The sequence below is a fragment of the Neovison vison genome, chromosome 1 (assembly GCF_020171115.1).
Source record: "Neovison vison isolate M4711 chromosome 1, ASM_NN_V1, whole genome shotgun sequence".
Lineage (NCBI taxonomy): Eukaryota > Metazoa > Chordata > Mammalia > Carnivora > Mustelidae > Neogale > Neogale vison.
Window position 1 is genome coordinate 249,621,433 of NC_058091.1, and position 18,732 is coordinate 249,640,164.

At 37.0% G+C, this 18,732-nt stretch overlaps 1 protein-coding gene across 1 annotated transcript in view; it reads left to right on the forward strand.

Annotated features, from left to right (window-relative positions):
- FBN2 (fibrillin 2) overlaps positions 1–18,732 on the forward strand; it is a 247,344-nt gene that overhangs the window by 109,156 nt on the left and 119,456 nt on the right. The window contains exon 8 of the mRNA XM_044228355.1: positions 8,768–8,893. Within this exon, the coding sequence (XP_044084290.1) occupies positions 8,768–8,893 (126 nt within the window). The remainder of the gene's footprint in view (positions 1–8,767; positions 8,894–18,732) is intronic.

Genomic DNA, 18,732 nt, shown 5'->3' on the forward strand with positions numbered 1-18,732 from the left:
CAGCTCTGAGGTTTGAGAAAGCTGTGGTATGTACTAGGCTGCACCCACTCATGTGCAGAGGGTCAGACTTGAAAGCATTCCTTAATCACCACACAGACCCATCAACGCAGGGCAGAGGCCTCACTGACACAAAACACTTGAACATAACCTCTGACTAAATGCTGAATAATTTAAGCAACCCTGACCAAGGAGGGACTCCTAGGCAGCCAGGCTTAAAAACCATAGCACAGATGTCCCTGTCCCTGTGAAATTCCAGGCATGCCCAAAGCTCTACCTGCTCGAGTGAGATCAGAGAGGAGACTTCCAGACTACTGTTCCTTGACAGTACGTGGGGCAAAAAAAAAACCCTTACTCTTAACTGTGATAGCATCCTCTATGCCATATGTACATCCAGGGTCAACCGCTAACTGGCCAAGAGGCCCTAAGTACAACATTTGACCAATCGATACCTTGCACCTTCTACAGAAGACATACTTTGTGTGTTTTTTTTTTATTATTATTATATTCAGTTAGCCACTGTATAGTGCATTGTTAATTTTTGGTGAACTGTTCAGTGATTCAGTAGTTAAGTATAACCCCTAGTGCTCATCACAGCACATGCCCTCAGTGTCCATCACCCTGTTACCCTATCCCCCATTCCCCTCCTCTCTGAAACCCTCAGTTTGTTTCCTGGAGTCCATAGTTCTCTCATGGTTTATCTCCCTGTCTGATTTCTCCCCCTTTGGATTTCCCTCCCTTCCCCTATGGTCCTCCGAGCTATTGCTTAAGTCCCACATATGAATGAAACCATATGACAGTTGTCTTTCTCTGCTTAACTTACTTCACTTAGCATAATCCCTTCCAGTTCCATCCATGTTGATGTAAATAGTGGGTATTTATCCTTTCTGATGGCTAAATAATACTCCGTTGTATATATGGACAACTTCTTTATCCATTCATCTGTTGAAGGGCATCTTGGCTCCTTCCACACTTTGGCTGTTTTAGACATTGCTGCTGTGAACATTGAAGGTGCATGTTACCCTTCTTTTCACTAACTCTATCTTTGGGGTAGATACCTAGTACTGCATTTTCCGGTTCATAGGGTAGCTCTGTTCTTAACACCTTAAGGAACCTCCATATTGTTTTCCAGAGTGGCTGTACCAGCTTGCATTCCCACCAACAGGGTAAGAGGGTTCCCTTTTCTCCACATCCTCACCAACATTTGGTGTTTCCTGTTTTGTTAATTTTTGCCATTCTATTTCCTGTTTTGTTAATTTTTGCCATTCTAATTGGTGTAAGGTGGTATCTCATTGTGGTTTCAATTTGTATTTCCCTGATGGCTAGTGATGTTGAGCATTTTTTCATATATCTGTTAGCCATTTGTATGTCTTCTTTGGAGAAGTGTCCATTCATGTCTTCCACCTGTTTTTTGACTGAGTTATTTGTTGTTTGAGTGTTGAGAAGTTCTTTATAGATCTTGAATATCAGCCCTTTATCTGTAATGTCATTTGCAAATACCTTCTCACATTCCATGGACTGCCTCTAGAAGACATACTTTAAAATAAAAAAATAGATAGGTTGATGATTAAAAGGTGAGAACAAGATACATTATGCAAAGCACAGACAGAATGTTTAGAATAGTTTAGAATGGCTAAACTATTATCAGACAAAATAGATTTTAAATAAAAAATGTTACTGGTGGTAAAGAGGAACATTTCCTAATGATAAAAAAATTATGCCATCAGAGTTATAATGGTTATAAAAATACATATTCTCTGAGGACAGTATCATTCTGATACTGGGAATGCAAGGTGGTGGTTCAGCCTCTGAAAAATCAAATAATATAATACACCATCCAAATAATTGAGTTAAAGATAAAAGCCATACAGTCATTTCAGTAGATGCAAAAAGTTCATTAGAAAAATCTGACACCCTTCCATGATAAAAATGATCAACAAATTAGGAATAGAAAGAAACATCCTTAACCTGATAAGAGCTAACATCATACTTCATAATAAAAACTATAGTTAACATCATACTTCCTGACAAAAGAATGAATACTTCTTGCTAACAGAGCAGTTAGGTAGTAAAAGAAATTAGGGAGTATCCAGATTGGAAAAGAGGAAGTAAAATTATCTAGGTGCAGATGACATGCCTTTGGAGGAGAAGATGTCAACTGAAGTGAATAAGGTATCCACTGAAGTGGAGAAGGTATCCTCCAAAAAACTATTAGATCTGACAAAGGAGTTCAGCCACGTTGATGTTATGCAATATCAATATATAAAAATCAATTGCATTTCAAAAAGAACAAAGTGCTAGGAATACATTTAACAAAGGAAAGGGAACGGAAGACGTTTCCTGCAAAACCTTTTTGAAAGAAATTAAAAGTTCTAAATAAAAGGGAATACATCCCATGTTTATAGATGGGAATACTTAATATTGTTAAGATGATAGTATTTCCTAAATTGATCTGTAGGTGCAACACAATCCCTGTTGCACTTCTGATTTGTTTTTTGTTTGTTTTGCAGAAATAGGCAGTCTAAAATTCATATTAGAAATTCATATGCAAATTATATATATAGGACATATATAAAGGACGTATATAACGGATGTAGAAAATGTATAAAGAACTCCTTAAACTCAATTACTAATGGGCAAATAACTCAATTAAAAGCTGGACAAAGCAATTAAATAGATATTTCTCCAAAGAAAAAATGTAAAAAACCAGTAAGTACGTGAAAATGTGCTAAACATCTTTAGTCATTAGGGAGATGCAAACCAGAACTACAGTGTGATACCAATTCACATTATTACAAAATAAAAAATAATAATGGATCTTGGCAAGGATATGGAGAAACTGGAATCTTCATACATTGCTAGTGGGAATTTAAAATTCTACAGGTACTTTGGAAGACAATTTGGCAGTTCCTCAATAAATTAAACATAGAGTTACCTTATGACTGAGCAATTTCCTTTCTAGGTTTATCCTCAAGTGAGATGAAAATATATGTCCACATAAAACTAATACCCAAATGTTCATAGCAGCTTTATCCATAATAGCCCAAAAAAAAGAAAGGAAACAACTTGAATATCCATTAACTGATGAATGAGTAGATAAAATGTGATATAGCCATACACTGGAATATTATTCAGCAATTAAAAGGAATGAACTACTGGTATATGCCACAACATTGATAAACCTTGAAAACATTACAGTAAGTGAAAGAAGCCAGTCCTGAAACAGCATGTATTTTATGATTCCATTTATATGAGAGATCCAGAACAGGCAAACCAATAAAGACAGATTAGTTGGTATTAGTTGTAGATCTTTTGGTTATATGTAAGTTAGTTACTCCCTAGAGCTTAAAGGGAGGTAGGAAGGGTGATTACTGACAGGATGGAATACTTTTAAGGTGATGAAATATTCTAAAATTAAGTTGTAGCAATGGTTGTACAACTCTGTGACTATACTAAAAACCATTGAATTTTACACTGTAAGTGGGTGAATGTACACCACATAATATTTCAGTAAAACTGCTTTTGAATATACAATGGAATTCTGAGTACAGTTGATAGACACCATTCAAAATCTGAAAGTAGGAAAGCAAATTTTACTTTTTCATTATAGCTTATTTTGCCATTTCTGTAATGCCTGTTGTCCTTATAAAAGCTTGAAATAGATAGAAGTTTATTCTGTTTAAAATTTAGTCATAAATTTAAATAACATATTAATTAATAGAAGTCCAGGGTAAAATGGAAATATATATTTTCCTATACCAAAAAAAGTTATACAGAATAGACCACATACATACAGTTCCTTGACACTGAGAGGAAGAAAATATGAAGACTTTTTTAAAAGCAGACTTTCTCATTTAATTTGTTCTAAGTTCTCTATAACGTAATTATTACATGGACTGCTTTATAGTATACATCCATATTGGAATTGACAGAATCTCTAGGGCCATGTTCTTAGAATTCAGTGATATCTGAGATCACACTTAGCACTACTTACCAAATTATTCATTATATTCTGCTTAGAGTAAGATTTACAGTAAATGTTGTAAATGTTGGTTGACAAATATGAGGTTCTGTGGTTTGGCAGTCAAATCTGTCAGATGGTTTCACTTAGATCTAATTTTCCTTAAAAAAAAAAAAAAAAAAAACCCTGTGCTCAACTTTTTCAAATTACCAACTACTTTCCAGCCCTTCTCTTTCTTTACTCTTCCGTGGCACAATCAATAGCCCCCTTTTTGACAGTGTGCACCCTGGCTTTTGTTCATCATGTTCTTCCTCATCTCTCCCTAATTTTTCCTCCCCAGTCTGCTCTAGTGACTTTTCTTCCCTTGATTTTCTCTTAGAATGTGGAGGTTCTCAGAATTTCCCTCCTTAAATTCAGCTCTCTTCATTACATACCTCCTTTGCACATCTTATTTATTGCTACAACTTCAAACACAACTCACTGAGTTGGTGATAAATCACAAGTGTATATTTTTACCCCTTATGTCTTTATTGAGTTTCAAACTTGTAGCTATGCAGTTGGAATTGCTGCCCATTTCTCTCAAAAATCTGAAGTTCAGAAAGTCCAAAACCCAGCTTGACCTTAAAATGTCTTCTTTCCATGTCCTGTTCTCTGTTAATAGAGCTACCATTAATCTCCCTTGTTAATCAAGCAAGAAGTCTGAAATTTAATGCTGTAGCAAAGTCCTGTTGATTTCTCCTTCCTCATATCTCACGAAAATATGTTCTTTTTCTCATCATAAAGCTTGTTCCGTACTCTCATCATTAATCTCTAGTTAATCATTAATCATTAGCTGTCTACATTACACACAAGAATTGTCTTTCTAAAATACTGATTTTCTAATGAATGCTCTTGTTTAACCTCCTTCATAGACACTATAAATCACCTCAGAATAAAAGCCAAAGTCCTTGGGAGGACTCTCCAGGATTCAGCCCATGACTAACTAACTAAGCTCATTTTCCATCACCTTCCTATCCATTCTAGTACACGTTCCATGCTTCAGCTGTGCTCTCTATTCAGATGTACTTAACCATGTTGTTTTTTGCTTTAGTTTTTGGTGTTCTTTATTAGTCTAAGTGCATTCCACTGGCTACGGTAATTGGTTCAGGATTCCAGGCCTTTGCCAACCAGCATATTCTCCTGGCTAGAGGAATATAGCTCAGAACATTAGGAGAACAGGGAAGGTTTGCTGGGTGCCCTTGGAGAAAAGTTTCCTCCCTCCTAAAAGAGAGCCCCAGGAAGAGACACCCTCTCTTCTACTAGGTGTCCTGCAGTCAAAGATCAAGCCTAGAAAACTGCTACAGTTGTTTTGCTCCCATCAGGGAAGATAGCCTAAGGATGAAATCAAAGCACAGAGTGCATAGTTGAGCAAATCTCAGAGAAAATGAACAAAAGACATTGACTTAAACTAACCCTGATGTCCATGCCATATGGACTTGAGATATGCAAGCTATTAATTTTTTGGTTTATGGCCCTTTAGACCAACTTTTCTGGTATTTGCCAGCCAAAACCACCAAACTGATAAAGTTTTAAAGATTTTAATTTTTATATTAGAGAGAAAGAGAAAGCACACAACTTCAGGTGGGGGAAGTGATGGGGCGGGGAAGAGAACCTCAAGCAGACTCTCTACTGAGCATGGGACACAATGCTGGGCTCAATTTCATGACCCTGAGGTCATGACCTAAGACAAAATCAAGAGTCCAGTGCTTAAGAACTGAGCCACATGGGAGCTCTCCCTCTCCCCCAACCCCATAAATAAGCTTTTTAAAAAATTTACATACAATGTATTATTTGCTTCAGGAGCATAGGTGTCTGAATCATCAGACTTATACAATTCACAGCACATACCCTCCCCAGTATCCATAACCCAGCCACCCTATTCCTCCTCCCCCAAATCCCCAGCAACCCTCAGTTTGTTTACTGAGATTAAGAGTCTCTCATGGTTTGTCTCCCTCCCCAGTCCTGTCTTGTTTCATTTTTTTCCCTCCCTACCCCCACAGCCCCCCACCCTGCCTCTCAAATTCTTCATATCAGAGAGATCATCATATGATAATTGTCTTTCTCTGATCCGATAAATAAAATTTTTTTAAAGATTTTATTTATTTATTTGACAGACAGAGATCACAAGTAGGCAGAGAAGCAGGCAGAGAGAGGAGGAAGCAGGCTCTCTGCTGAGCAGAGAGCCCAATGCGGGGCTCGATCCCAGGACCTGAGATCATGACCTGAGCCGAAGGCAGAGGCTTTAACCCACTGAGCCACCCAGGCGCCCCTAAATAAACTTTTTTTAAGAGAAGGTTGTTGGAGGCACATTAGATACACTGAGGATGAATGAAACCAACTCCTTGTATTAAGACTTTGCCTTTTTCAGTGAATAGGCTTATCTTTAGACACACTTCTCTGTATCTTACCAAGCAAGTGTACTCTTTATATTTGCAAAGATACTGCTTTCAAATCTGATTGTGACATATGATCTTGAAGAACTAATATTATAAAAGAGCTGAAGGCACACATCCTTCTTACCATAACTGTTAATGCTAGATTTAAATTGGTAAACATTGGGCATGACTGCATTGACATACAGGGTGTTTTGATCAGTTTAAAAAGAAAAGCAATGAATTTTTAAAATTTAGGTGGGTGGCTACTGAAAAATGAAATACATTCCTAGTGTCCATATAGGATTTCTTAATACTTTAGAAGAAGCCTTTTTCATACAATTATTTGGACACTAACCTTATAAGGTTCCTAGTTAATTCTAAGAATTGTGAAACATGGAGTTTTTGTGCATGAAAATATTTAACGCAAAAACCACAAGTTTAATATCACTCCATGTGTTCTCTGTTCCAGGTTTTTCTTTTCCTTCAAAAAGAAAAATGTCAAACCTCTTTGAGTTTTCTACTCTTCATTGTCAGGGATGGTATTTGGAAGTAGAGCATGAAGTTCTTTATTATAAAAAGAAATGCTTGGAAATAAGAGTTAATGCTTAAATGGAGAACGTAAGGGTTCTAATTTTTAAGAATTTAGATCAGCCCTGGGCTCATAAGTGCCTGGACTGTTGCTATGACCATAGAGGATCAGAAGGGCTGTCTTACCTCTGCAATGCTTGCTGCACTGTGTGCTCGTCTCTTGTATAGTCTTCCTTATCCTCAAGTGACTGATCAGTGTGTTCGGTGATTAAAGCATAGTCCTTCTAGTTTCCTTTCTATTCTGAATTCACATTCCATTTCATTAAGATGCACGGCCCTAAGATAGCAGCACAAGATGCAGTAGGTCCTAGTTTTGCACACATGGTTTTGTTTTGTTGAATTAAATCTGATGGTAACTGCACCACATTATGTACTTGCTTCTCATCTAGTCAATTCATGTTAGAATTCTGATCTCTCTTAGGGAGTTGGTCAATTTTGATTTGTACCCGTGTGCCTTCAGTGGCTAACTGCTAAGCCTCAAATGAAGATATTATTTCAGGGAATGTCTGAATCTGGTAACTTTTTTATATGAGAACATTCCAAGAAGACACACAGGCTTATAGTTACTTCATGACACAGCTTGTAGGCAAGAGTAACTTGTCAGAATAAATGGGGGAAAAAAGAATGATTAGATCAATGGAGGAATTCAAGAAAGGTATTGCCAACTATTTTTTAAATTGTGGGGTTTAAAATTTCTTTCCTTATATTTACAAGAATATGATTTTTGCCTGTTTTTTTATACATTAAAAAATAAATATGCAACTAAAAACTCAAAAGAAACTAAAAGCTAAGGTTTGCTTTTCTGTAATCATTATGTTTATGACTTTTAAATCCTTCTCTGTATTCAGTGGTCTTTACTAGCTCTGTGCCTTAGACGATCAACTCCTAGGCATCTGCGGCTGGATTTCCCTCACAATTGCTCATTTCCTCTTAAATGTATTAGTATTTAGGTCCTGGTATACTTAATTGTAGTTTTGTTTGACTTTCCACCTCTCTCTGCTTACTGAACAAGAAGAAAAATACATTAATACTTATATAAATGGACCTGTTTTCTGCTTTCACTAAAGTTTAAAAGAAAGCACACCTTTCACGAACTTGCAAGGAGATAGACTAGTCCAAGTATTGAGTAAGCTGAACGGGTAAGTGCAGGGAGGTACAGTGGGAAAACTGGACACCTCCCAAAGCCTCCCAAGTTTGCCCTCTGCCATGTTTCTATATTATTTTAGATTTAAAGTTAATTCTGAGAATGTCAAATACACCCATATTCAAATGTAAGTACAAAAACATGTCCCGAAGCCAAATAGGAAAAAAAAAAAAAAAAAAACTACTTGCTACCACCCCTTGGTTCAGACAATTAGCATGAAAATCAGCTATAAATTTTTTAATGTATTCTGTTATTCCACATTTTAAAATGTAATCCCTATGTGTGTGTGTGTGTGTGTGTGTGTGTGTGTGTGTGTTTAAGGTTGTAGTAGGATAATTCCCTAATTGATATAGAACAGAAACTAAAACATTGGCATCTTACTTATTTTCAATTTAAATTGCAATTGTGGGGTGGGGGGAGAAAAGGATATAGAGTTTTGCTTTCGTTGGCATTGTGTTACTGCCATGGGAGTTTACTTTCATCTCAGTTCCCATAGATATGTGTGAGAAATTCCTCAGGGCCTGAAACAAGAGTATATTCAGGGTTATATGATCTGACCTAATCAACCATGATTGCTCTGATACTCTTTAAAAAAAAAATCACTTGTTCAAGCTGTTTAATGGAGGCCTTTCTCAATCATCTTCTCCTCCTTCCCTTGATTAGACATCGATGAGTGCAGCATCATTCCTGGGATATGTGAGACTGGCGAGTGTTCCAACACCGTGGGAAGCTATTTTTGCATTTGTCCACGTGGCTACGTCACCTCAACAGATGGCTCTCGGTGCATTGGTAAGCCTTGGATTTTTGAAGGCACAGTACAGTGCTTCTTTATAATAACAGAATAGCCCAAATGTGTATGAAGATGGCAACGATTATAAAACCATTGGGAAAATGGCTGAAAAAGTTGTTTAAAATAGATGGCACCCCTATTGAGGACTTGATAGACCAGGTGCTCTTTGCAAAGACTTCAGTTTCAAAAGCCATCTGGGTTTGTTTTATGTTGTCAGTGTCTTTTTGGAGATGAACGAAGACTTCCTCAAGACATTGCTCTTGCCCAGTGCTAGAGACACAAAGACAAGAGAAAGATACTTTTTTAAAAAAATCTGCCTTGGGAGACAGAATGTAGTAATTAAAGCTTCTTCTGTTGCTATGAATCATGAATGTAGTCAGGGTCTTATTTACTTACAGCTTGTTTATTCTAGTGAAAAGAGTGATTACAAAAAAGAAACTGACACCTTTAATTTGTGTTTTAAATATATTCAAAGTAAAGCCAAATATATTTGTATGTTTTCCCTTGTTTGGAAAGATGAAATAGTATTTCTCAGTCATGGTCTTGGTCATCCATTATTGAGCAAAACTTAAACTTAGGGCCACCATGCGATGTGAATGTGAGAGGTGTAGATTCTGCCTTGGGAATACTATATTGTCATCATAAATACTAATAGAAGAATAACAGTGACTGTAATAGAAAAAAAAATCAGGGGTGCCTGGGTGGCTCAGTGGGTTAAGCTGCTGCCTTCGGCTCAGGTCATGATCTCAGGGTCCTGGGATGGAGTCCCGCATCGGGCTCTCTGCTCAGCAGGGAGCCTGCTTCCCTCTCTCTCTCTCTGCCTGCCTCTCTGTCTACTTGTGGTCTCTCTCTGTCAAATAAATAAATAAAATCTTAAAAAAAAAAAAAAAAAACCAGAGGGAGTAGTAGTAAAAATAATCATTACCATTTCTGAAACCAATGCCATGTGTAAGGCACTGCACATCTGTATTACCTCAGTATCTCAGAACTGTGCAGCCTTGGGCAAGTTCTGACTTGCCCACTGACCCCTCTCTTCCTCAGTTTCTTCTAGGAAGTGTGTAGCAAAACATTCTTGATTATGGTTAAGAGGAGAAGAAAGGGAATGTGCCTGCCCTGGACCCATATGTTATGTAATCCTCGTGATAGCTCTGTGTGATCGGTTTAATTATTCAGATTTGCAGACAAAGAAATCTGAGGTTCAGAGAGGTTAGCTAAGTGACTTACCTCCAGCAGATGGAGCCGGTGTTCTAATGCAGATCTCTGGGACTCCTGCCCCTGTGTTACTCTGACACTACACTGCCTCCTTAGCTATTTCAAGCAGGTGGAGACCCTGTATCTAGGTATCAAGGTCTCTAATGTGAGTGGTTTCTCAGGTACTGTGCGGACAATCTGCTTGGAGAGGTAGGTTATCTATGTCTGGCCTCCCTCTCCCATCTTAGAGTAATGAGATTTGAATGATAGTTGTTTGTTCTTTATGAATGCATCAAGTCTGTATCTTATATTAGGTCAAACATTTTATGTGGACTATTAAGTGTAGAAATTGGAGAAATTTAACTGGTTGTAGGGTCAGTGTGCCTGTTGACTCACCACATGTAAGTCTAATTCATTTAGTTTAATTTAATTTTGAAGTGAGAGGTCTGTGAGGGTTGAAAACTAGTCGAACCTCCACTTGGTTTGATTTTCTAAAACTATGTAGGAGGATAATCTGTGTACATACACGTACACGTATTCATCAGCTTGAAACAGGCCTGGATTCAACTCTGTGGGAGGAATACCAATTTGGGAGTCAGCATTGAACATCATTGGCTGATGCCATAGACCCTAGTTTCAGGAAACTTACATTCTAGAATATGGCTAGAATAAGAAGGGAGGCTAGAGATGTAAGTGAGGTTATTCTTGTGAAGTTCTAGACATCCACATCAGGTGTATATATTTTATTTGGCAGGTGGAGTAATCAGAGGCCTTTGAGCATGGATTAGAATGGAGTTGGTAAGGGCTGAGAAGAGAAGCAAACTAGTTAGAAGAATTTGACACAAATGTTAATCTTTTATATCATATTTCCAAATTAATTTTTTGTATTTGATTTTTTACATTTCTAAATATTTGTCAAACAAAATTTGTGTTCACTTTGTTTTTGCATTGGAAAGGAGGCATATTCTTCATTATATTCAGATAATCAAGATCAAGATTCGCAGTGATTTATGGAGGTTGTTTTTCTGCACTGTCAGATATTTGGTTTACCATGAAATTATGATAAATTCTCTTTATCTCTTGTCTGCCTCTATAAAGTTCTGAGTCTTTACCTGGACATTCAAAACCCTTAGAACCTGGTACCAATCTGTAGTCAAGACTCATTGCTGGGGCGCCTGGGTGGCTCAGTCAGTTAAGCATCTGACTCATGATTTCAGCTCAGGTCATTCATTATCTCAGTGTTCTGAGATGAAGCTCTGCATCAGGCTCTGTGCTCTTCATGGAGTCTGCTTGACATTCTCTTTCTTGCTCTCTTTCTGCATCCCCTCCCCCACTCATGCTCTCTGTCCTTCTGTAAAATAAATGAAATATTAAAAAAAAAAAGACTCATTGCTAATGACTTGCTGCCTCACACTCACATTCCTCTCACTGTTCTCTGTGACCAACTGCCATGGCTTGGCCCACGGTATCTGCTCTTCTGAAGCATCTTGATTTCCTCTTTCTGTGATCATTAAAACCTAACTCATCCTCTAAGTCCCCAATTAGATATCACATTTTCTTCTTGGGAAAAATTAATCAGCCTTCCCCATAATATTTTTCATTTCCTTCATTTCTGACTTCAGCACACTGTACAGATACTTGTGCTTTATTTGTTGGCTGGACTGTGAGCTCCATTGGTCCGGCCTTACACTGCTCCCTCGGAGCCTTACATGGTGCCTTGTATGGAAGTTGGGGCTCAGTAAATCTTTTAGAAATGAATAGACAAACCATCTGAGGGATGAGGGAGATGATGTTGAATGTGAGACTTTTGCGTTGGTTAATGACTGCGTTGCATCATTTGGCATCCTGCTGGGTGTGATACAGTGGATGTGATATGTCCCCAAGATAAGAGCCTGCTTGAGCTCCAGAGAGCTGAAGCACAGTGAGACCCATGCTAAGCAAGAGGCCCCATTCATTCCAGGGTCAGCATCCTGACCCAGGAACAAAGATCCCCTAAGGAGGGAAGAGTGGCTCTCCAAAATTATAAAACCATTGTTAAACTTAAGTAAGCAGCTGAAAACTTTTTTGAATAACTCTATTACATTTGGAATAAGTATGTGTTTTCCGTAGATGAGAAAAAACAAATCTAATATTTTAATGTGTAAGAGATCTTTGATTTTGATGTTTTAAAATCTGAGACTGTCTTTTTCTTGCACTGCATTTGTTTATGATTAAATTGTGTATGTTATAGATAGGTCTGTGCCATTTATTTTATAACCACATATATACTAACAGTAATGAGTTGGATGGACTCAAAAATTTTTCTTGAATATGAAACTGCATGTTATCTGCAGCTCTCTTCTGAGAGTGGCATATGCTAAATGCTGCCCCCACTTCTTTTTTTTTTTGTTAAGATTATTTATTTATTTATTTATTTGACACACAGAGATCACAAGTAGGCAGAGAGGCAGGCAGAGAGAGAGAAAGGAGGAAGCAGGCTCCCCACCGAGCAGAGAGCCCGATGTGGGGTTCTATCCCAGGACCCGGAGACCATGACCTGAGCCAAAGGCAGAGGCTTTAACCCAGTTGAACAACCCAGGCACCCCTGCTGCCCCCATTTCTTATTCTAGTTAATAAAAATATCCTGAGTATAAACCGCATTATAAAGCACCAGTAAACTGCCTTATTTCTTTTGTGTGTAGGAAAACAATTTCACATGGCAGAAGAATTTAGCTGGACATTTTAATTTCAAACTAAGATAGTTTTCACATTTTACTTTATACTAAATATAAAAGTCAAATGCTGAGGCAATTTTATCTAGTATGTTTTATCAAGTTTTTTTTTTAAATACCCAGAACAGAGCTTTCTTTTCAACATAGAGTACTAACATATGTCCATTCTAAAGAAGAATAGAAACATGCTAATAATCTTTTTCTTAGAAGCATTTTTAATAGCACAGTTTAATGACCCTGATGTTATTTTGGAATACTCTGGCATTATTAATACTTAATTTCCACATTGTAATGTAGGCAGAGAGAGTGACTAGCAGACAGCAGTGAGTAACTAATGAACTGATAAGAGCAGTGAGCAAATTCTGTATGCAAGATGGTATGTCTGCTATTGTGAACATGGATCCAGCAGGAACCCTAAGCAGAGAGATTTCAAAGTACCAGTCAGCAGCAAAGCCACAAAGTTCAGGAAATGAGAGCAATAAGCATGTAGAAATCTTATGGCCATGACATCCAAGGACATTTTCTTGAGCCTTACAAATGTTTCAGTGCACAATGTTGTCTTGCAATATTCTTAAGAAAACAAAACCTGAAAACAGAAATGTGAAAAAAAAATAATAAAATGTTTAAGGCCATGGGTGATTAACTGCTAAATCATTTTGTAGGCGTTGGATTCTCTAAGTCAAAAATTCTTGAGGAAGTGGGTATGGGTGTAGACTTTGGCACACAGGTAGGAATTGCATGAAGGGAACAGGGGTGTGCCGAGTAAGAAAGAAGAAAGGTGTGAGTAAGACTGCAGACACAGAAAGTGTCTGAGGGGCTCTGGAGAGGGTGTGAAGAATATATCTGTGAAAGAGAGCTGAGGGAGGGAATAGCTGGAGAAAAAACAAGAAAGATGGTTGAGATTAAGTTCTGGTTGCTAAGGTTCTTAACTTCTATGCTGAGGAGTTTCAGATTGATCCCGAGGGCCGTGAAAGCCTATCAAGATGTTCGAGCAGGACATAGACCAGAGATGAAAATCAATGGGGGAAAAGCATTTTAAAAGAAACAGGTCTTCATGCAATGATTTAGAGTGACGACCGGGATATGCTGTTGTCATGCAGCACCCTGTGTGGTCATGGGTGTTGATCACATGAGCACATGCATATTTGCAAAAAAAACCCAGAACGCCTAAAAATGTTTAACTAAAGGGAGAAAGGGAGACAGAGATGCAGCAGGAGACTGAATAGTGTTTCACTTTTAACTTCAGAATCACATACAAGTCAACTGGTGGAACAGAGATACTAGTTTTAATTAAGAAGGAAAGTCCTAGAAAGAAAAGGTTAGATAGTAAGGAAGAAAACTCACTATTCTAAAGGAAGCGATAAACCTAGGAGCCACAGTACTTTTGCTTCTTTCATTGTTCCTAGTTCTAGTTAGTTTTATGTAAGGGAAACATGAAAGCCTCATGGAAGTATTTGAGAAATCACAGGAATCTGCAGAATTAGTCAAGGGGAACCCAGGTAGGCTCCAGACCATCAAAGAGGCAGGTGCAGTCCTCCAGGATCAGGGGATGAAGCCTGAAACAATGGTTGCTATTTACCTAACACCTAGGATCACTAGTGTTCTAACCTGAGCTAATCTTATCAGTGTTTTCCGGCTGAATCCTTCATTTTTAATGAGCCAAACTCCTTCAACAGGAGATCTGTTTATTTCGGGGTACAATCCCCAGCTTTTACAAGGTTTTCATCACATCGTCTAATTAACCATTAGTTCTCAAATCAAGCTTAGAGTAAATGTCAAGCCATGAAAACACTCTGATAAAATTACCATTATTTTACTTCAAGATAGATTTATATTTTAATCAGGGAGATGAATTGCTTCCTCTTCCAGTGTGGCTTTAAATGAGACTTCATGTAAACCTTGTTCAGAAATGTAGTGAGGGTGATAGATTGTTAGAAAAATAGACTTGTTTTTATTACTTCTGGTGTATCAGTCCTGCAGTTAAACATAACACCGAGTATCCGAAGGATTTATTTATTCACTCATTTCAAGGGATGGTTTGCCTAGACAGTTCTTACTTCTTTTGGGTATCCCCTTTTTTATGTCCATTTTTTTATTCCAGATATTCTTCCATGTGACACGTTTTTAAAACAGAGATTTCTAAGGACCATTTAATTTTTGCTGGGCAAAGGAAAGAGCCCCTGTTTTGCATTGAGATGTGTTTTGGGGGAGATCTTAACAAGGATGCATCAGATTGATCTGTAGCTTATCCTAGTATGTTTTTGACACACGGGATTAGAAGTAGATTACCCACCTCCCTAATGTTATTAGAAGAAACTAGTAGTAGAATTTATTTTTAAAAGTTATGATTTATTTTCTAATCCACTCTCCCTCCCCTTCCATTTTATCACAAATGACATGGTTTCCTCCTATACATATCTTAAGACTGATCAGAGATTTCCAAGCTGTATAAAATGTTGGTTATTTATATTTATTGAATTTGAAGATTGCTCTTTGATATAAAAAGATGCTTTTTAGAACTACACTGAATTATAATTCAGTATCTTTAGGAAATGGCATAATGGAAAAGCAACTGAGTATTCAGTAATACATTTAAATGAATTTGTATTTTATTAGTCACAGTGCAGTCTTCATATATGGAAATCACAGTAGTGGTTTCATATGATGAGGCATTTATACTTGTGTTGCAGTGTTCACTGTAAATACAGATTTGCAGACCTTTCACAATATCATTGCAGATTCTTATAATCTGGGACTGATTGGTATAAAGTCTTCCTGGATTCCCGATGAGCCCTTACTCGTTTTTATACATAGTACCTTCTTTCCACTTCAATACTGTAGTTGACCCATGAGTTGTTTAGGGTGTACAGGGTTTCCCTGTTTTGCAAATTTTCCATGCGGGCTTGGAAAAGATGTGTTTTCTCCAGTTGACTAGATATATCCATTAGCTCAAACTTGTTGCCTGTGCTTTTCACATTTTTTCTTCATTTACTGAATTTTGTCTACCATATTGTCAGTTACTGAAAGAGTTGTGTGAATATCCCACTGTCATAGTAGAATTCTGTTTCTCCCTGTGGTCTCCAAGATTTTGTTTCTGTAATTTGATGTTATGTTACAAAGTGATGAGAATTTAAAGTATTATATTTTCCTGGTGAATTGAGCCTTTTTTCAGTATGTATTGACTCTCTAACATTGTTTACTTTACTTTTATTTGTTATCTATTTCTGAATATTTTCTTTTTGTCTATTTTATCTCGTTATGCATCTCATTTTGTGAGTGGGCCTTGGAGATTTAAGTATATGCCTGCTGTGTAATTTTTCCTCTCAATTCTTCTTCTTCCTTAGTTTATAAATGTATCTCCTCTAAATCTAATTCTTAAAAATTTTTCAGTCTGAAAATCTTTGTCTTTTATTTTTTATTTTTTTATAAAGATTTTATTTATTTATTTGATGGACAGAGATCACAAGTAGGCAGAGAGGCAGGCAAAGAGAGAGAAGAAGAGAAGCAGGCTTCCCGCTGAGCAGAGAGCCTACTGCAGGGCTCAATCCCAGGACCAATCCCAGGACCAATCCCAGGACCCTGGGATCATGACCTGAGCCAAAGACAGAGGCTTTAACCCACTGAGCCACCCAGGCGCCCCAATCTTTGTCTTTTAAATTGAGATTTAAATACATTTGTATTTGTTACAGTAACCAATATGTTCGCATTTCAGTTACCTTCTTTGTGCTTCCTATTTTTTTGTTACTTTTTTCCTTTCTTGCTCTTTTTTATTTATTGGTTTTTCCTTCCTTCCCCACACTCCATTTAACTTTTTTTAGTTAAAAGTTCAGAAATTATATAATTCTGTGGATTTAGTGTTCATTCTAGTATTTTAAGATGCATGTGTAGCTTAAAGTCTAAAATTAACCTTTATTTTACCCACATCTAAACAGTAAAAGAATATTAGAATGGTCACACTTTGATCTCCCTCTTCTAGATTTTAAAAATTATATCCAATTGCCATTCTGTATTTGCAACAAATTAATCATTATTATTACTGTGTAATATTTTAGTGCTTATTTATATTTATTCATATATCTAACTATTTTTCCTCATTATTCCCTTATGTATTTCAGCCTTCTGTTTTGGAATAGTTTTCTTTTTGCCTGAAGAACCTTTTCTAGGGAGCATCTAGGTGGCTCAGTCAGTTAGACATCCACTCTTGATCTCAGCTCAGGTCTTAAATCTCAGGGTTATGAGTTCAAGCTCTGTGTTGGGCTCTGTACCCAGCATGGAACTGACTTTAAAAAAAAAAAAAAAGAAAGAAAGAAGAAAAAAAGAAAGAAAAAAGAACCTTTTCTAAAATTCCCTTCAGCAAGAATTTTTTGGTAGAAAAAATAATTTCTTTTTTGTGTGTGTTCCTGAAAATCACCTTAATTTTCCCTTTGGAAAGATGGTCTCTTGGGATACAAAATTTCAGGCTGACAGCTATTTTATCATAGTATACAGAAGATACAATATTCCAGTTGGGTTTTAGCATCCATTAGTGCTATTAAAAAACCGGTGATTGGTTTAAATATTCCTTAGCAGGTGATTTGTCTCTCTTTCCAGCCATTTTTAACTTCCTTACTTTTTCTTTATTGGTCTGCAATTTCACAGTGATGTGGCGAGCTGTGGATTTCTTTCTGTTTTTCCCACTTTAGATTTTTTGGACTTCCTAGATCTGAGATTGTCTCGTAGCATGGTTAGAAAGTTCTAAGCTATATTATCTGTTAAATATTGCCTCTCCCCCAGTCTGCTTATTGCTTCTTTCTAGTATGCTTACAAGATGTATGTTACCTTCCCATGCTTACCACAACATTCTTAACCTTCTTTTAAAAAATATTTTCCATCTCTTCATCTCTCTGAACTACACTGAAGATAAATTATTCAGATATATTTTGGAGCTCACTAATTCTCTTTTAATTTATATGCAGTATACTGCATGATATATTACTAAACATTTTATTTTATTTGTGATAGTTTTCATTTATAGAACTTCCACTGAATTTTTTTAAGTCCCTCTTTCATGGTTTATGAACTCTTTTTACCTGTTCACATTTTTAGATTTTCATTGTCTTAAGCATATTAAATATAACTTAGTTATAATTAATATTAAATGAATTGTCATTACAAATAATCACAAATTGTCAGAATCAGTCTGACCATTCTGTATCTGATATCTGATGTTTATTCAGCCACTTTTTAATGGACCCTTGTTTCTTTATGTGTTATTTATTCACTCATTTATTTAGCTATTTATTTTCTTGTTAGCTATTCCTGTTCTTGGGACTTGTCTGTGGGAATTCTTTGAGACCTGCATAATATTAAGTCCTCTTTTGTTCTGTTTTGGCTTTTGCCAGTTGCTTGGTATCCAGTATCCCTGCCTGCGGACCTTGATGTAGTCTAGTCTTCCTTTGAAGTTTTTCAGACCACAAACCTACTATGAATTGAGACATCAAAGCTGTCTCTTTGAGGAAGAGCTTGTGGTTAGAGATTCTTGGGAGAGATGTGTTTTTACCTTCCCTCAATCTTAGCTGCCCACCTGTACATTATAGTCTTGTACCAAGGATGTGGTTCTTTGGAGCCCCAGGTTTATGGGGTTTCCTATGAAGTTTTGTGCTGGAAGAAGGAATATGGGGTTTTTCTTTTATGCTGTAGACCCTATGGAACTATATCAGGGCTGAAATTCAAAGTCTCTAGAGCTTTGCAGAAGCTCTAAGGCTGAAACCTAGCTGTGTACTTACATCTTAAGATTCCTGTTTTGACGTCATTATGACTCTGTTTTTCCCTTTATTTCATGCCAGCCAGCTGATGTATTTTTTAAAATATTTTTTCATATTTTATGCAGGATGTTTCAGTTGGGAGGGGCATTCACGATAGCTAACCTACAATTCTGTTTGGAAACAGAACAAATA